Source organism: Aplidium turbinatum, chromosome 14, assembly GCF_918807975.1.
Source record: "Aplidium turbinatum chromosome 14, kaAplTurb1.1, whole genome shotgun sequence".
NCBI lineage: Eukaryota > Metazoa > Chordata > Ascidiacea > Aplousobranchia > Polyclinidae > Aplidium > Aplidium turbinatum.
In genome coordinates, this window is record NC_137485.1 from 16,047,495 (window position 1) to 16,067,772 (window position 20,278).

The following is a 20,278-nucleotide window of genomic DNA, read 5'->3' on the forward strand; positions in this document are numbered from 1 at the left end:
GTAGCCATAGCTCTTAAATGGCGAAGAATTCAGACCGGACACGTTTGTCCGCCGTCAGCAAAAACGAATTTCGAGGCCTGGGTTGTTTCTTTTTTTTTTTTTGTGATTAGTGTTAAGAATGATTTTTCCATTACAGCAACTAATGCATAAACTTTCTTGGATTGGTTTGTTGCTTAATAACTTTGTTGGTAACAAACTTTTCGTAGCTGATATATATCGGTATCGGCCTAAAAATTTCATAAATATCGGTATCGGCCTGAAAAAGTGATATCGGTCGAGCTCTAACCACAACATATCCATGAGCAGTCATTGAAGAAATACAAATCGGCTGCCGAGAAACAAATCGATAAAATTTAATTTTTTTCTAAAATTAATTATTTCCATATTTCAATGTATTGTACTTGTGCCCTTCAACAAAGCTCCACATCGCTTTATCCTAACAAGCCTAAGTCATTAAATGGCCTCCTAAAGAACTGCCCAAGTAGGCCATTTTTGGTCGCCGGCTTCCACAAGCCAACATTTTTCTAATCCGTTGCTATTTCAGTTTTTTCCACTTGCATTCGTACATGAAACTTTTTTCTCTCAGCCGCATTCGCAACCTATTTTTCACAAACAAGGCAAAGTTTCTAAAACGCCGACGAGAAATGCAGTAGTAGCCTACTGCTGGGTCTGCTACTATTCGGCTAGTCCGATTGGGCTGATCCGATTCGGCTAGTCCGATTCGGCTATTACCCTTTTCGGCTACAGCCCGATTCGGCTAGTCCGATTTGGCTGATCCGATTCGGCTAGTTCCCTATTGGGCTACAGTCTTTAGCGGTTAGTTCCTTATTCGGCATTTTTTTTGAAAATCCAACGATAATCCTTCTGTAATCCAACATCGTTTCTTTTGCATTCCGACAAAGAAAAACAAATTGAAATGAAATTTAGCGAAAAATGTTTGAACTATTAAATTTAACTGTTTGCTCACATAAAATGGACAACGACGTCTTCTGTTTATTTAGAGAATGTTGTAATATCGCTTCTTTTATAGTTGAAATCATCGAAGCTTTAGATGAGTGGGGTTTAGACCTAACCATTGAGATCTTAAAACTAAAAAACGAATTAAATTTATTTTTGAACTATCAATGTTTGCTCAGATAAAATTTACGTGTATCATGCATCGCCGTCTGCATGCAAACTTAGAATATATTAGAATCCTCAACTATTACAAAATTCTAAATCCAACGACGCCTTCTGTTTATTTGCAGTAGAGAATTTTGTATTTTATTTCACAATAGTTGATCTCGAAGCTTTAGATGAGTGGAGTCAAGACCTAACCACTGAGATCATAAATCATATTTATGACACCGGTTACATCCCTAGTGATATGGTACGTTCCATATTCATAACTTTACCAAAAAAAAACGGAGCAACAGAATGGTCACTCCACAGAACAATTAGCCTTGTGAATTACGTAACAAACAGCTCACTCCGAATCATGTTGATGAGATTGAGACCAAAACTACAATCGGAAATTTCAACAGCACAGTTTTTATTTGTTTCAGACAAAGGGACCACAAAAGGAATTTTTGCATTAAAAATGATAACAGAGAAATGTATGTCCGGTTCTTCTGTTTATTTAGAGGATTTTGTATTTTAATTCGACAATATGGTATCTTTTGCATTCTTGCATTTTATCTAGTGTTTACCTTTGAGTGCTTTCCCAGACGGCAAAATCCGTCATTTTTACATTCATTCAACGTCTGTGAATCAATGTAAAAATGACGAGTTTTGATGTCTGGGTTCGTTCAAAGTATGTGTTTTACATGAAAATAACAGTTTTCATGATTACCAATAGGGGTTAATGAGATGAAGTCTCAGCCAAAACGTGTCAACGAAAAAAAGACAGTTGCCAAATAGCGTTTGCCGTAAAAGATGAAGTTAAAACCTAAGTGGCAGTTTAGAGTAAACCTGGGTTTCGGCGTTACATGACCTGAAATTCCTTTGGTTAGTTCCTTCGTTAGACTCTCAGTTGATGTTACTTGATCATGGCAGAGGAATCGATTAGTACGCAGCGCAAAGGTAAGGTTTTTCTACATGATGGCTACATGTTTCAACTAGCTCAATATAGTCCAGACGGGCTTAAGAAATACTGGCGTTGTTCCCGACGTGATGAGAAATGCAAGGCTCGCATCCACACTTGTGTGGCAACAAATCAGGTAATACTGTGTGTTATGATGACTATATTTTGATCATTTGAGAAAATGTGCCAAGAAATGTCAAGTACTTGAATTGTAATAATCGCAACCATTGTTCACCTGCATTGACGTTGGACCTGGGAATGCACCACGGACTGGCCTACCCTAATAATTACAACTGCTTTGATAGTGACGTTGTGCTATTACTTATTACTAGGGCCATTTTTTTTACCTAAAAAATTGAAAAATATGACTTTATTTTTTGAAATATATGATAATATATGACTTTGTTTTAAAGCATCAAATTTATGCTAATCTCTAATTAATAACTCGTATGTAAGTTTTTACATGTATTTTGAACAATAACACACTCAAACAACTAACAAAACACTTCTGTTTCGCTTGAAAATCATTACAAAAATGCAAATGTCTAATGCATTCACTGGCGCCGACTTACGGGGTGGCCAGCCACGCCACCCCATAACCTCTATGGCATGATGGCAGCCACCCCGTTTAGGTTACATTACTTATTGCAAATAAATGTAATTTGAACGGACGTTTAAATCTTTTTTTGATCATTGGTTTTCGCTTCAAGTCAACGTAAAGCAAGAGGTGAACCAATACAGTATTGCGAAGAAAATGATTGTTTTTGTCACAAGCATGATACTCGCGGAACATCAAGCAAGCTACGTGAAGATTATGCAACACGTGGCTACGAGTTTTTTCCTTGTTGTTGTTGCGATCGTTTTATTTGTTACTTTTCATAAGTCATTGTTACAATTGTTAGGTTTACAATGGGATTTATTGATCAATAAAATACGATCTTTCCATTGCCTCCCTCAAAAATCTTTTTTGAAAAATTTTAAACTGCTCATAATATCGCTATAAATTATGCCAGCTATAAAATACTTGGAAATAAAATTATCTCGATGATTTATAGCTCCACCTCCTAAATGAATATCTATTTTCAAATTTTATTAAAAAAAATGCAATTTTCGAAACTTTTTGAGTTTTTATTTAAAAAGTGCACCTAGTAAAGTAGCAGTTTTAACGTTCTGCAAATTTACACGTTTACATGATTCTATTCGAGGAAAGCTACACCCCCTGCCAATTTCCAATAATGAAAGCAACCTTTTTCAATTAGTCAAGATTTTGCATTTTGAATTATTTTCCGATTTCGATTGGAGTGTACTGTCATCTACTTCTTGCTTTAATTTCTACTTTGTTATCTACTTCATGCAGTAATAATGTAATATTGCGTGTCAATGCGTGACAAATTGTGAGGCGGGAATTTATTGGTCTTACATAGGAGTTGCTTGTTACATCATAGAAAAAATTACGAAAAGTTGTCCTGTAAAAGTTTGAGGAGGGAATTTCTTGGTCTGACATAAGTTAGGAGTTGCTTGTTACATCATAGAAAAATTTACAAAAAGTCGTCCAGTAAAAGTTTTCCCCGACATTCCAGTTTTATTCAGCTTAAAGATGCCACCGAAAAAGCGTTCAACTGTCGCAACTGTTTGATCTATTTGCAAGCAATGAAACAAGATCATTAATGCTTCCAAACGTGGTCTGCATTGTGAAAATATACTTATCGTTGCCTTCCACCACCTGCGAGGCGGAGCGATCGTTTAGTAGTGCACTCAGGCGCATAAAAACCTACTTGTGATCTACCATGACGCAACAGCGATAGAACCACATTCTAATTTTAAATGTTTATCAAGCTGAAGCTTAACTGTTACAACTTGACCAGTTGATTAACAGTTGGATTGACAGAGCTGCCGTTCGCAAAAATACTTTTGCCAAATGTTAAATGTCGGAGCGACAACGTAACAATAAAATTCACGACATACTTCCTGTAGTTTGTTGTAAAGTTGTTTTGTAAATAATCGAGCTACAAATCAGGTGTGAAAAGACAATTGCATCTACGAAACACGCTTAGTAAAAAACAAAAACATGCAGTTTGAAAGTTTTTAGGTTGCCATATTGTGCTATCCGCCACCCCGTGCAAAATTAAAAGTCGGCGCCTATGCCGGTGTCATAAATATGATTTATGATCTCAGTGGTTAGGTCTAAACCCCACTCATCTAAAGCTTCGAGATCAAAATACAAAATTCTCTACTGTAAATAAACAGAAGGCGTCGTTGGATTTAGAATTTTGTAATAGTTGAGGATTCTAATATATTCTAAGTTTGCATGCAGACGGCGACGCATGATACATGTCAATTTCATCTGAGCAAACATTAATAGTTCAAAAATAAATTTAATTCGCTTTTTAGTTTTAAGATCTCAATGGTTAGGTCAAAACCCCACTCATCTAAAGCTTCGATAATTTCAACTATAAAAGAAATTTAATAATTCAAACATTTTTCGCTAAATTTGTCGGAATGCAAAAGAAACGATGTTGGATTTTGTTGGATTACAGAAGGATTATCGTTAGATTTTCAAAAAATTGCCGAATAGGGAACTAACCGCTAAAGACTGTAGCCCAATAGGGAACTAGCCGAATCGGATCAGCCAAATCGGACTAGCCGAATCGGGCTGTAGCCGAAAAGGGTAATAGCCGAATCGGACTAGCCGAATCGGATCAGCCCAATCGGACTAGCCGAAACGGGCCATTCCGCCTACTGCTGATAAAAGTTTTGTAAAAAGTCTGAGCGTCGACTTATACAAACCCGAAGGCTAGCTCTACATCTTCTTAGAAGCAGTGTATTAAAGTACAACCGCAAATATGGTTCACCGCCTTGTTTGTGTTGTTCTTGCCTGAGTGAACCCAAAAACATGATATCAACTAACGGATTTAAAAAAATATATATATATTGTGATGGACTTTTTATTTTGGCAGCCGGGCGCAAGAATTTGGCCGTCGGGAAGAAGCTCTGGTAGGCCATGCTTAGTCGCCGGAGAAATAAGGGAGCTTAGAGACCTGTGTCAATGTGCAAATTTGTAACAAAATGAAGTAATACGCAGGCTGACAGTCAAGTGATCATATGAATAAGTTAAAGCTGCAGCCTGTATGACTTGACTCCTCAGACTTGTACTGATAGCTCGGTAGAACTTCAAATGTTAATAATAAAATAAACAAAAAACAATCTTCGCAGCAGCCACCAAGCATGTCTTTGTAAGACACAGCCGCATCCTTCCAACAACTATCAAACCAGCAACTTCTGGAATGTTGGTGAGGGAGTTTAAAGATTTAGCCGTCAAACACACAAGCTACGATGATGATAAAGGTCACTGAGAAATTTTTTTTGTTCAAGAACATTATTTAGTGGGCAAAGTAGTGGTAGTCCAGTTTTAATCCGATGATGTCCCCGTTACCGAGGGTGGCCGGATTCACCTCCAAGTGCCGCAATCGCCTTCACACCCTGCCTCCACATCGATCTGATCTCACCAAGAAAAAATGTAAAACCTGACTGACTTGTTGGCAGGGTATTTACTCTTTAAGTTTAAACACTTGACAGCTGATGAAATGAAAAGTGACTCATGTTTCGATCAATGATCATAGGTCCCTTATAACAAACATAATATAATTAACAACAAAGAAAACAATCTAGTTTAGCTCAAGACTCATGAGCCATCAACATCGTTTAAGTAATTACCTCGGTAGAGACCACGAAAGCCTTCCATTCTGAATACTTTCACCAAGCAATCGAGTCTATAAAAACAAAGCATATTACAGATGTACGACATGTTGGCAGAATACACGTTAAATAAATATATACGCACAACAAATAAAACAGAAATGAAAAACAACATTAACTCATATTTACGCAAATTTCTTCACTTAAAACTGAAATCATAATGCACAAATTTTAATTAGCCTACATAACTTAAGAGTAATTTTTCAAATGAAAAATCTAATTAAATATTAACTCAATTTTACAACCCGCAATTTTAAAATTAAATTTATTAAAGACTTGAGTAAACCAAGTATTGAGCGGTGTTGAGATTTTGCTATGCGTACCGTTGACTAAAAACACATTCTATGTTGAAAAACGCATCTGACTGCACTCGATGTATAGAACAAGGCAAGGTATCGTGTTTATGACACAACAGTACATCAATCACAATAACAAAAGAAATACAATTGTGTCCGGCGAGGAACGAACCAGTTGCATAATTCTGAACCTGACTGGTTCAAACCACATGGCGTCTTCAACGATTCTTCTGCAAAAGTAAATCGTGAGTAGAACTCTAAGCCTACTGCTAACGGCAACAGTGAAAAGACTGATTGATTTTCATACTTTAAATAGCACAGTTTCAAAAGGTTAAGCATTATTTTTTAAAGTTCAGTTGAAACACAATGATTTTCTGCTTTTACATGCTCGAATTTACAAATGGAATATTGCTAACTAACAGCTTTCTACAAGTTATCACTGTTGCAATCCAACATTCCATTATTTTTAAAAATGAAAGGAACTGATAATCAAATATAAACAGTGAACTGCAGCAATAAAGAATAGATAAGAAAAAGAATAGACATATATACATACTGTATAATTAATTTCAACCAAATTTTGAATACAATAGCAATCATTTCAATGCAAAGGTAATGCCAACAAATGTGTTTTCGCTAGAATTTCGAGCATGTAAAAGTAGTTATTGATCGAGATAACAAACAGTATACAATGATTGAAAAACAAACGTGTTATAGAAATGTATGCTCAAATGATATTATTAAGTTGACCACCATTATCTAATGTTTATCTTGCAAACAAGCGAATACAGCGTTGATGATCAAACTTGTTCCATTCGATATAAACATGCAGATGTACAAATGAACATAATGCACCTGGGGTTGCTTCAATTTAATTGATACCTAATCTAACTATCATGATTATCAAACCAAGCAAATTATAATTATTTGACATTGTGCATCAGTTTAAAATACAGAATCAACCATGAGCTATGGGGGCCGACCTAAATCCTTGTCCCATGAAGCCATCTCATATCATCAACATTCTTATCAATCATAATGACATGGAGATCCTCCATGGGACAATAAAAGTCAAGTCGAGGACTGAATGTTGGCAGTCAAAGTGAACTCAATGACCAACGTTTATTTATAGCCTATATATATAATATAAAAGTAAAAAATCTTATAACATTATATAAAAAGTTAAACAAAATGTACTATCGCATTTACTTCACAGTTTATATATATATTTTTTTTAACTGTCATATCAACTTTAATTGTTGAAACTTTCAAAGTTGTTACACAAATACACAGTTTCAGTCATTCCCTCAACAAGAAACTGTCAAATAACAGCAGGCATGCAATTAAATGAACATGAGTCATAGTTGATTTTATAAATGCTGGTCTTGTTTAATCTTAACAAAGCACAACCAACAAGCATTGACACTTATATATATCTGATAAGTGAAATGCGCAAAAAATGAACTCAACAGTTGCAACACAGCAAATGTCTCCTTCTCCTTGTTTGAAAATCTCAGCTACAGCCCTGCTATGGTACCAGTATCATAACTAAATACATTCTTACAGATTTCTTAGCTTTGAAGCCTAGGTAATGACCTAAATTGATGTTATGCGATGAGCAATTACCTTATAATTGATTTTTAAACCATGCAATATTATATACTGTTATTATGAAAAATAAGATTAGTTCGAGTTGATGCCATGCAAAAAACAGATGAAGAAATGAAAGATGCCATTGGGGTAAATAAAACCATAAGTAAAACTAATTTTTTAATGCTAAAAGATACATTTTTGGCTGCAAACACTGTTGAAACAGCATCTTGAGAATTGAGATAATAGGTTAAGCAAAAATTTTCATTAAAATATTTTTAATTTTAATAAGCTGCCTTGAAATGCTAATAAGTAATTATTATTCAAAGAACATGTTGTATATTGCATTGCACAAGTCAACTCAGAAACCTTTTTCTATTTCAAACCTAACTCTCCCAAATCGTCATCAATACAGCCCAGGTGAAGAATTATGGAGTTTTGATGCAGTGCATTGCAATAAATCCATGCTTTCTATGCACATACTGTATTATAGTTTGTTGCTAAAAATACAGTACAACCTTAACCTTAATTTGGTATTCCTTTGCTTAACCAAAACAATACAAATAAAAATTTTAGCTTTCTGGATTTTGTTTAACAACTCTTTTATGCAGCTGAATCGGCAACTATTCGAAATTGCCCACACTGTAAATGATGCAGTGAAAGTTAATAAGTCTCCACTAATCATTGCTTAACAACAAATGCAATACTGAACAAAACAGGTATGAACAATGTAACAATAATCTTATGACAACAACATTAACCTTAGAAACAACCTCAAGCAAATAGTAACCAACTTTAAAAAATTCGCATTACTTTATATGAGTTAACAGATGCATCAAACGTTATTAATATGCCCTTCTACACATTGCAAGCCAATTAGTGGAAACTTACACTGAATTATACATTCGCTTCCCATCCACCAATGGTTGATTCTGAAGTCTTGTTTTGGTAAGATCCAATGGAAATGTGACAGAAACACCAGCCAGTCCAGCGAAACCTCCATTTATTACAGCAGCTTGTCTGAAAAATACTTAATAATTAAAAAAAGGAAAGCAATCAAATAACGTTAACAAAACGTCAAACAGATTAGGCTATTATCAACAATCAATGTATATAAACATTTTCACAGCAACAAAACTGAGCTTATTTGATGACTGAAAAATTACAACTAATCACAATAAAAACTCAATTAGAAATTATGTCATAGATACAGTATATTGTATATATGATATATAAAATATTAATCACACTTAAAATCAGAAATTTGAGCAACCAACAACTTTACAAGATTATTATATATAAAAAGAGTGTCTATTGTTACCACAAAATACCAACTCAAACACATGGTTTTGCCATAATAGAGTTCTTGCATGTTCGATAATTGTGGATTCAGAACTATGCACATTTCATGGTAACTACAGTAATTGCCAAAAAATATAATAAACAAAAATGTGTATTAACTGTCGCAAGTGATCAAATGTAGTGTTAAGTTCCAATGCCATATGCTTTTAGATGTTAAGAAGATTGTATTGACGTCAGGTTTTATTTAAATAATATTCAGGCAAAACACAATGTAACTCTATGTTTAACCAATAAATCTGAAATCATAGATAAAAAGATGCAAATCATTTAATTGCACAACATAGGCCTATCAAGTTCCGGAATGGCCCGTTTCGGCGAGTCCGATCCCTTAATGGGGGATTTTTTCAATTTTTTTTTGAATTATTGGGTACCGTAGCCTAATTATCATTGCCGTTTTAGGGTTAGGGGTTTGGGTTAGGGGTTAGAGGTTAGGAACTCACCGAATCGGATTCACCGAATAGTAGCAGACCCATCAAGTTCAAGCCAATATCTGTTATAGAATAAAATAATACTAGAAGTAAACTATGCAAGCCTTATTGATATTGCTGACAGCTCAACAATTAAATAGGCAAGTGGTTTATTTGTGTGGAGTGCTTTTAGCATTATAATCTGTACCCTATCATTTCTTTTAAAAAAATGCAAAGCGCATATTAGTTCAGCGAATTGCAGTGTTTGCGGGTCCCACGAATTACCCATAAGCCCCATAAGTACCCATAAGTACCCATAAGCACCCATAAGTCGCGTCGAATTACCCATACGCCCCATAAGTCGCGTCGAATTACCCATAAGCCCCATAAGTCGCATCGAATTACCCATAAGCCCCATAAGTAGCGTCGAATTACCCATAAGCCCCATAAGTTGCGTCGAATTACCCATAAGCCCCATAAGTCGCGTCGAATTACCCATAAGCCCCGTAAGTCGTGTCGAATTACCCATAAGCCCCATAAGTCGCGTCGAATTACCCATAGGCACCATAAGTAGCATTGAATTACATAGAAGTAACGTCGAATTACCCATAAGCCTGTATAGTGTAGAGTGTAGTCTATAGCCGTCTAGAAGCCTAGTAGTCGGCTGCATAGCCGAGTGGTGAGGAGCACGGGCTGGACGTTCCAAAATATAGTTCGACACCGCTCAAGAGCAGGACACTTGAAGGCATGCCTAAAGGTGGACACAAAGATTGGCTTCGTTGCCTTCCCGTCCGCTTATGTGTAATCTGCAGTTTGCTGCAGCAGATGGAGTGTTTTGTCTGATAAAACACCTTAACATTGGAAAATTTTCCCTATGAACCAGGTGACTGCAGCATAGCAATCGTTCTCGCACTCAGCTAGAGACTTAATTCTTGCTTTGAACTTGATAATAAAGAAAAAAAAGAATAATGGCAAGGGTGGGAATCAAACCCGTGTCACCAAATTCAATAACCTTTGCCTTAACCACTCAGCCACGCAAGAGCTCGTGAAATCTTCGCTTAATTTGTTTATATGGGTAATGTTTCGAGAACGCTCACAATATTATCAGTTTAGTTTGTTTTTATTTCTGACCATCACAACGAAAAAACAATACACGACAAACTTAGCACAGATCTATAAAAGGTAGAAGCGACAAAACGCGGACGTTATAACGTGCACAATACCAAAGCCTGCAGATTACATATACGCTGACATGAGGCGTAAGTAATTCCACGTTGCTTATGGGTAATTCGACGCGACTTATGGGTAGGGTTGCCAGATGTTCACTATTTTAGTGAACAAATCACTATTTTAAGAAAATGTTCACTGCAAACTATTTTGCTAATAGTGATAGTGAACATGTTCACTATTTTGACAATTAATTTTTGTCTACAATTCTGTCAATATATTTTAGCCAATAGCCATGGATTAACCAGTGACTATACACTTCTGCTGCTTAGAAAGTAAAAGCACATGAGTCTGGTGCTTTGAGGAAAAACCCCTAATATGCTACCCCAGTGTAATTTCGCCAAAGCCAGGCTTGGCCAGCACAAAGTCCAACAGTGGAGTGTACACTGTACAGCCTAGGTAGCTGACAAACTGAAAGCCACTAGCCTGAGCAACTAACAGCCTAGAAGTTTGGCCATTTAACTGTTTGTTTATAGAGTGTGTAGGCCAGCTACTCAATCATGTGTGATGTGGCTAATAAGTTAAGAATTAAGATCATCGCTGGAAAAGTGGACTAACTTCTTTCAGAAAGAAACTGTACCTAAATTGTTAAAATTTGTCCAGTATACAATGTCTATCCCTGTATTTAATGCCAATGTTGAGAGAATTTTCAGTGTTATGGGTAACATATGGACAGATGAGCGCAGTGGCGTAGCCAAGGGGGAGTGTTTTGGGGGTTACTACCCCCCCCCCCTTTGTCACGCGTGTGACATATTGAGAATGATGCTTTCAGTCTCTATGCCTCAAAACAAAGTTTGCCTAATTTTAAACGAAACTGCATTAAAAGAGCGAGTTTTGCCAATACCAAACATTTAAATATCTCAGCTGGGAATTAGCAACAAGAAAACATAGAGACATAGCTCTATTACCGAAAAATGCCCAAGAAATAATGATCATATCCTTTTGCTATGCCACCAGACAGCACCATTTTACAGGAATATTTATACCCACATTTTGGTTGAAAATGCTCTCAGAATGCACCAAATTCAAAGTCATTTTTCAAAATTTTCTGGGGGAGGCCCCCCAGACCCCCCGCCACTGGGTGTCGCCTTTGGCGAAGACGCCGTCGGGCCTCGCCCGCCGGCCGTCAACCCCTCCCCCTTTCACAATTCCTGGCTACGCCACTGCTTTGAGAACATTGAGGATGCGGTCACGCGCTTTCAAAATGTTCACTATTTTGAGGAAAAATATCTGGCAACCCTACTTATGGGGTATTTGGGTAATTCGACGCAACTTATGGAGCTTATGGGTAATTCGATTCGCGTCGAATTACCCATAAGTCGCGTCGAATTACCCATAAGCAACGTAGAATTACTTACGCTTTCATGTCAGCGTATATGTAATCTGCAAGTCGCTGTTGCGACTTGCGATCGTGTCACTTGTTTGTTTGTTTGTCTTAAACTGATTGTCCTGCTTTGGTATCATGCACGTTATAACGTCCGCGTTTTGTCGCTTCTACCTTTTATAGACCTATGAACCAGGTGACTGCAGCATAGCAATCGTTCTCGCACTCAGCTAGAGACTTAATTCTTGCTTTGAACTTGATAATTAAAGAAAAAAAGAATAATGGCAAGGGTGGGAATCAAACCCGTGTCACCAAATTCAATAGCCTTTGCCTTGACCACTCAGCCACGCAAGAGCTCGTGAAATCTTCGCTTAATTTGGTTTATATGGGTAATGTTTCGAGAACGTTCACAATATTATCAGTTTAGTTTGTTTTTATTTCTGACCATCACAACGAAAAAACAATATACGACAAACTTAGCAGAAGTCTATAAAAGGTAGAAGCGATAAAACGCGGACGTTATAACGTGCATGATACCAAAGCAGGACAATCAGTTTAAGTGACACGATCGCAAGTCGCAAAAGCGACTTGCAGATTGCATATACGCTGACATGAAGGCGTAAGTAATTCCACGTTGCTTATGGGTAATTCGACGCGACTTATGGGTAATTCGACGCGAGTCGAATTACCCATAAGCCCCATAAGTCGCGTCGAATTACCCATAAGCCCCGTAAGTCGCGTCGAATTACCCAAATGCCCCATAAGTCGCGTCGAATTACCCATAAGCAACGTGGAATTACTTACGCCTCATGTCAGCGTATATGTAATCTGCAGGCTTTGGTATTGTGCACGTTATAACGTCCGCGTTTTGTCGCTTCTACCTTTTATAGATCTGTGCTAAGTTTGTCGTGTATTGTTTTTTCGTTGTGATGGTCAGAAATAAAAACAAACTAAACTGATAATATTGTGAGCGTTCTCGAAACATTACCCATATAAACAAATTAAGCGAAGATTTCACGAGCTCTTGCGTGGCTGAGTGGTTAAGGCAAAGGTTATTGAATTTGGTGACACGGGTTTGATTCCCACCCTTGCCATTATTCTTTTTTTTTCTTTAATTATCAAGTTTAAAGCAAGAATTAAGTCTTTGGCTGAGTGCGAGAACGATTGCCATGCTGCAGTCACCTGGTTCATAGGGAAAATTGTCCAATGTTAAGGTGTTTTATCGGACAAAACACTCCATCTGCTGCAGCAAACTGCAGATTACACATAAGCGGACGGGAAGGCAACGAAGCCAATCTTTGTGTCCACCTTTAGGCATGCCTTCAAGTGTCCTGCTCTTGAGCGGTGTAGAACTATATTTTGGAACGCCCAGCCCGTGCTCCTCACCACTCGGCTATGCAACCGACTACTAGGCTTCTAGACGGCTATAGACTACACTCTACACCAGTGGTTCCCAACCGGGGTGCCGCGGCACCCTGGGGTGCCAATTATAATGCTCAAGGGTGCCGCGAGATATTGCAATACTGCGGCCCATTCTTTATTTTAACTTTAACCAGTTAAGTGCGGAATTTATTTATTTATTTTAACTCTAATCCAGGGTAAGCCTTTGTTTTCTCGCCTAGGAAAAACAGGGTAAAAATGATTTTGACTCGTTGCTGCTCTTTCCATAAAAACATTTGAAACGCATCATTATTGCCAGGTTTCATGATATTATTTTGCGTTTCACGGCGCACAAAGTCAAATTGCAGCGATGGATTATTGAATTGTGTGACCCAGCACGACTATAAAATTGCACGATTGTTTGCGAATCATTATAATAGATATAACCAATATAACCATTATGTATCTATTTCATTTCTGTATTAATTTTGAATTATGCAATTCAATGTTATTAAGTTGTTATCGATTGTCTGTCTATGGTTTTTAAAAAGTACCTCTCTACCAAAGCTATATTATAAAATTGGAAACTTTTGTTGGATAAAAATTCAAAATGAATTGAATATCCTTGCGTTGGAAAGAAAGCTATTATGCTTTTGCTGCAGTTTTCCACGTCATACCTATGTGAGAGTGGATTTTCCGTATAAACGAACAAAAAACTAAAAAACGAGAACCACTGCTTATAGTCGAGGAAGAAATGCGGGTGGCTTTATCGAATAGTGCCCACAAATATGAAGGGACTTTCTGCAAGAAGTCAAGCCCAAACTTCACACTGACTTTTGAATAAATACATTTATTTACGCTCGCTATACTGTAGAACTGATTCTGTGTTATTTTATACAGATATTTGAAATACAGAAACCTCATAAAATTGATCCAGTTTTGCCAGGGTGCCGCAAACTATTTATCTCTTTGATAGGGTGCCGCAAGGTCAAAAAGGTTGGGAACCACTGCTCTACACTATACAGGCTTATGGGTAATTCGACGTTACTTCTAGGTAATTCAATGCTACTTATGGTGCCTATGGGTAATTCGACGCGACTTATGGGGCTTATGGGGCGTATGGGTAATTCGACGCGACTTATGGGTACTTATGGGTAATTCGACGCGACTTATGGGTACTTATGGTGCTTATGGGTAATTCGTGGGACCGGTGTTTGCAAAGCGGTATTGAGCAACCACTTGAGATTTAATCAAAATAAATTGATAAACTGCAATTAATTTATATTCACAAAGTTCACACAAGATGTAACTAAGCAACTCTAATAATGACTGCTTACAGTGCCCAGTACTTGAAAATAAAAGACTATACTCAATAGCACCATACATACACTGTATATATATAGCTGTTTGATACAAAATATATATCTATGATGCTTTTATGTACTTGTGCAAAATAGTGCATAATCACAATGATGATATTTGCTTTCAAGTTAACATAATAACTGTCACTTTTCAGTGTTCACACTGTCTAGCAATTAAAAAAATTAAGCAGTGTCTACAAGTAAACACATTCACTCCTTCATTTTCTATTTAAAACTAAATTTTTCAAAATCTGTTAAAAAGCACAGCCTAGTTTATCTCATCTTTTTCTTTCTTACAGTTGAGGCCATCATAGATCATGTTGTTTGATCTAGGCACAGTAGCTAGTGGATTGTGTGGTCATTGAGTGTTGTTATGTCCATTGTCCACATATCCATTATGTGACCAGTATAATTTACAATGGATAATGGGATGTGCAGTCTGCAAGTCTGAGCCACATACACAAGATAGTGAGGCTCTAGTCCAGTGGTTCCTAACCTGGGGGTCGCGACCCCCAAGTGGGTCGTAGAGCATTTTATAGGGGGTCACAAAGCTGTTGCTTATGCAACAACAAAAGTGAATGTAAGTAGGACGAGGTACCGGTCCGCTAGTAGTATGTGCCAGGATACGTTTATAACTTTATATGACGCTTCATTGCGCCCGAAATGAAAATTTTCCGTTTTGGTTAGTCTGCCAGACTCATAGTCTGTTTGCATGCGATGACCATAATGAGATTCGTGGCAGTCTGGATGTCATGTCAGTAGTTTCAACAGAAATGAAACCGAAATGAAGCGGATGCGAGTGATGTAAACACACCGCAATGAGATCGTAGCAACGAGATTAGCCCCAGTGCTAATAGTTTGTGGTCTGTTTAAGTATTTATTTGTAGTGTAGGAGGAAGAGAGAACTTGAACATTACATCAGTGCAATAGCTTTGTGTTTTTGAAATCATAATTATAGATATTTTCAACTGGGACTGGAATGCTGGTTGTTTAATTTAAGTGAGCAATTAGCAATTGCAAACCAGCAATACAAAGTCACTCAATACAAATTTTGGATTTTGATTGTAATCTGATAAAAAACGCATTTCATTTTCACATGCTTTTTCTTGAAGGGGCGGCAAATTCTGAATCCACCCCGGGCGGCACATTCCTGAGCTACGCCACTGCTGGACCTGTCTAGCATGCAACCTCGAATTTCACGGTTAGCTGCAGACCTACAAGGTCAACCATCGCATTGATTTGTCAATAAATGCAAGAAAAACATTTTTAGTGCTGCCTTTTGTTGTATTATTTGTTAATAGTATACTTGCATTTAGGAAAGAATGTAAGTGGGGGTCGCGGTATCTACAAAAATTTTTAAAGGGGGTTACCAAGACAAAAAGGTTGGGAACCACTGCTCTAGTCTATTGGAACATGTTTGCTTCTTTTATGAGGTTTATACACTAGTTAGACAGTTATAATCACGCACAACAATACAAAAAAAATTTTCCACTGATAAATACCTTAAATACTCAATGATTCATCAAAAAAACTTTGCATAAATCAATTCATACCGTAAACTATAACTAAACTTTCACTGAGCTAGCCCATCAGCTTTACTTTCCTACCTAAGTTGCCATTCTGTTTTTGAACTCGACTCCTCACTCATCTCCTTCATAACTGCTTCATCCACACAAATCACTGCTTCATTTACACAAATCATTGATATGCATTTACATGGACTATACTTTCTAAATACACAAATTCTAAATAAATTGCATTAACACCAACAACAGCCATAAAACGTTAACTGTATAGCTGACTTGTGAGAGCCCTGGTATGATACTCAAAAAAAGAATCTGATCTATGCCACTTTGGATGGTGATAGCAACAGTATAACACTCAAAACTGTGCTGGTTTAACAGCACCCAAGAGTATGCTGCTGCATCTTCAGCACAACACTCAATAATGACAAGTAGTCAGGGCACAGTAGATTGACTTCTCGTTAACTAAAGCTGAATCTTCAAACTACTAAGCATAAGTTATTGCATATGAGATCTATTCTCTGGCACCTGTGATACTGCAACTACAAGAGTTTTCAACAAAGCTTGCTGTCAAGCATGAAGTGTTTTGTTGAATTAATGTTTTGTCTAAATCTTCATCAGTTCCATGGTAGCTGATTGATTCTTAAAATAATTTGAGAATTTTTAACAGAATATTAGACTAAATTGGACTGTAGGAAGTGAGAAGACAGTGCAGGCTATCAGTACCTTTGGATAAAGAGAATAATTGACAAAAAGTGGAGCGCACTGCGATTACAAAACAAAACACCAATGGCTACAGAGATGCAACAATCGTGAATTCTCATTCCTTTATCCTGCAGAGTTGCCAGATTCAAGTTTGTAAAAACGCCAAACGTATCTTTAAAAACCATAGACAAACAATCGATGACAACTTAATAACATTGAATTGCATAATTCAAAATTAATACAGAAATGAAATAGATACATAATTTCAAACGTTTTCGGTTTCCCTCTTCAGGAAAATATTTTAATTCATCTAAACAAAACAAAATTATTCGTGAAATGTTAATAATAAATGACTGAAATTCAATAAAACTGCACTGACCTGCGTACAAGCAACAACTGACGAACAAACACAAAAAGTGGTAGCAATCTGTCATAATTATGCGGGAGTGTGGTCATGAGACAAAATAGTGAGCGGACAACATAACATAAAATAAACGTAAGCTAATACAAATTCAACAAAAAAGATGTCCCTTTAGCAAATAATTGTTGGTTGAGTCTGGGGTTGTGCTGCTTTATTTGGAGTGCCTCATGAATTTTAGTTTCAAACTCTGATTGACAGTTGCGAATTGCCTTGAATGAATCTAATGTAAATTTGATATTGGAACAAATATTGCAGTCATAAATGTGGTCTTTGATTGCACTGTGTTTATTGATGTCTGTTAAATTTAGGTGTTCCGTTGCTCTTGTTACCAAGTGTTTTGTGGACATACCTATGTATGTCATGTTCGTGTCGCACGAACAAGTGAATTTGTAGACAATGCTGGAACGAAGAGACTGCGGAACGGGAGATTTCAGCAAAAAATATCTACTGATTTTAAAGGTTTTGTACAGCGGAACAATGTCGATATCAAATTTACACTTAAAGAGTTTAGATAGTTTTTTAGCGTATACGAGAGATTCCTTTCCTAGGAAAGGTATGGATATAGAGTTCTGAAAATTTATGACGTCAGTATTCGGTGAAGATACTGAATTGAAACGTTGTAAAACCTTATCAAAAAACTGCCCGGGATAATCAGGAAAAATGACAAATCCATTTTAAGAATCTGTCAACAACAAAAATTGTCTTCATCAGATAATATTGTTAGAAGCTTTTTTTTTCTATAAAATAACACAAAAGGAATGGTTTACTTGGCATCAGCACCATCCTGAGCAGGGCCGGATTTAGGTGATGGGGGGGCCGGGCACTTTTAAATCGGAGGGCCAAATGCAAAAAAAATTTCGCGCCTGCGGTGCGGCATTAATCCAGCACTGCACAGCATTTTGCAGAAACTTCAAAGGCTGAAAGAAAAAAACAACACAAAATCACATTTTTCCACGTAGGGGGGCCCTTTAAAAGTCGGGAGGCCCGGGGCACCTGCATTTTGAAGAGTTAATTTAAAAAAAGCATAATTTGAAGAATTTGGCCAATCTGGCAACTTTGCGACTGAGGAATATAGATTACCGGTATATAAAAGAAACGTAAATCGCGCAAGCCTTGCGCTGCTATTTTTCCTTTCTCTTTTACTTGTTTCTCCTTATAGCAAAAACGAGAGCAAAGGCATGCGATACGAATTTTTGCTTCCGTAAGCTTCCAAATTTTTTAAAACTAAAACCGAGCTGAAATCATACGGGGAGTCGGGGACATGAGTTAGAAACTGTTCTAATTCGTATTCAGGAAAATAAAATACGAAATCGTTTGACTGAAAAATATCATCTTCTCTTTTTTCAATTTTGACTGGGGAAGCAATGCTTCCCTTGCTTCCATTGAAGATAGCCCCTGTTTCATACATCAATAGCTCAATTGGTTAGCGCATAACTTTTGGAACGAAGAAGCTTCAAGATCAAGCGGATCTGGCTCGACTCTCGGGGTGTGCGCTTGAGCAACGCACGTTAAGCAGAGTTGCATTCCTGGGGGGGCTCGGGGGGCTCAGCCCCCGAAAAACGAAAAGGCTTGATGTAGGGGGGCTCGTTCAAGCTTCCATTTTTCAGCTTTTCTGGCTGAACAACAACTTCTCGCCTGAACAAGTAACACTTTAACAGCTTTCTCACAACAGAACTGCAAAAAAACACGAACATAAGTTGATAGCAATCGCCAATTATCACTTTTGTCAGAAACTCTCCAGACTGGGAATATCAACTTCGTAGTAGCTAATCGTCATGTCAAATGGACTGTTAATTCTCTACTTCAAATAAAAAAAAGCTATTCAAGAAGGAAAGTATTCGTTTAATGAAGTTGTTAACTTGAGTCCCGGAAGTACAAAAAACTACTCCTTTAAAGGCACAACATTGGACCAGTTCAAAGCTCGACGTAGAGACTAGCCTACCCTTCTTTTGATCGTAATCAGTTCATTCAAGCTTTGGTTGAGAACATTGGAAGCAGGATGGTGGACACCAACAATGAAAATTCTGTGAAGAGCTTGGAAATTATTGTACCAGAGTTATGGCCTGCTGCAGTCGAAGTTCCATGGCAAGAAGGGGAGCAGAGATTACGAAAAATAGAGGAGAGATTTCATGTCATCACTCCTATTTCCGATTTTCGATTGTATGTTGACAATCCTTGTCATATACCAGATACGATAAAGTTGCTCAAGAACGTAGTACTAAACATGATTGCTATAAGTTCTGCTGAAGCCGAACGTGGATTTTCACAAATGAACTTGGTCATCACACAGCTACGATCACGGCTGACCATATCACTTGTTTCAGCATTGTTGTTCATCAGCATCAATGGACCACCTCCTCATTTATGGAATGGCACTGCGGCAACTCAGAAGTGGTTGCAGACTCATCGGTCGGCTGTGGATGTTCAATTTAAGCATTCTAAGCTGCCCACATTGAATGAGCTCAGATCTCCGCAAAAACTGTTTGCTGGCTAAAATCAAGGACTGTCGTGGTGCTTTAAACTTAGCCCATAAAACCAAAGACCTGGCAGACAGGCAATTTGTTTTGTGTAATCTCGTTTGCACCAACTTGGAATATGCTTTTGCTGTGATTGGAGTTTTTTAAACTGTTTGTTAATAACTAAATGAGATTTTAGTGTAACTGTCACATTGGCAGCTTATTGGTTCTTATATAGCAAATCTGCAACCACAAGCGCTCATTTCAAGAATTGCATTTCCTTACTTTCCTATTGCAGTCAATGTTTTTGCAAGTGTGCTTAGGATTGGCTCATACAAATACGGTAAGTTTACAATTGAGTTAAGAGATTGGAATTAGCTCATGTAAATCGAGTTTCAAGTGTAAGCC

At 37.3% G+C, this 20,278-nt stretch overlaps 1 protein-coding gene across 4 annotated transcripts in view; it reads right to left on the minus strand.

Annotated features, from left to right (window-relative positions):
• LOC145782813 (mitochondrial glutamate carrier 1-like) overlaps positions 1 to 16,491 on the minus strand; it is a 28,605-nt gene extending 12,114 nt beyond the window's left edge. Inside the window, exons 1-3 of one of the 4 annotated variants that reach the window (XM_082594578.1) lie at positions 16,373 to 16,491; positions 8,596 to 8,724; positions 5,777 to 5,832 (exon numbers count right to left, since the gene is read on the minus strand). In XM_082594578.1, coding sequence (XP_082450704.1) covers positions 5,777 to 5,832; positions 8,596 to 8,724; positions 16,373 to 16,467 — 280 coding nt within the window. In that variant the 5' untranslated portion in view covers positions 16,468 to 16,491. Of the gene's footprint in view, positions 1 to 5,776; positions 5,833 to 6,141; positions 6,216 to 6,262; positions 7,557 to 8,595; positions 8,725 to 9,165; positions 9,304 to 16,372 lie in introns of those variants that run through there. The other 3 variants (XM_082594580.1, XM_082594579.1, XM_082594581.1) reach the window with 3 other exon arrangements.
• Positions 16,492 to 20,278: the final 3,787 nt, after the last annotated feature.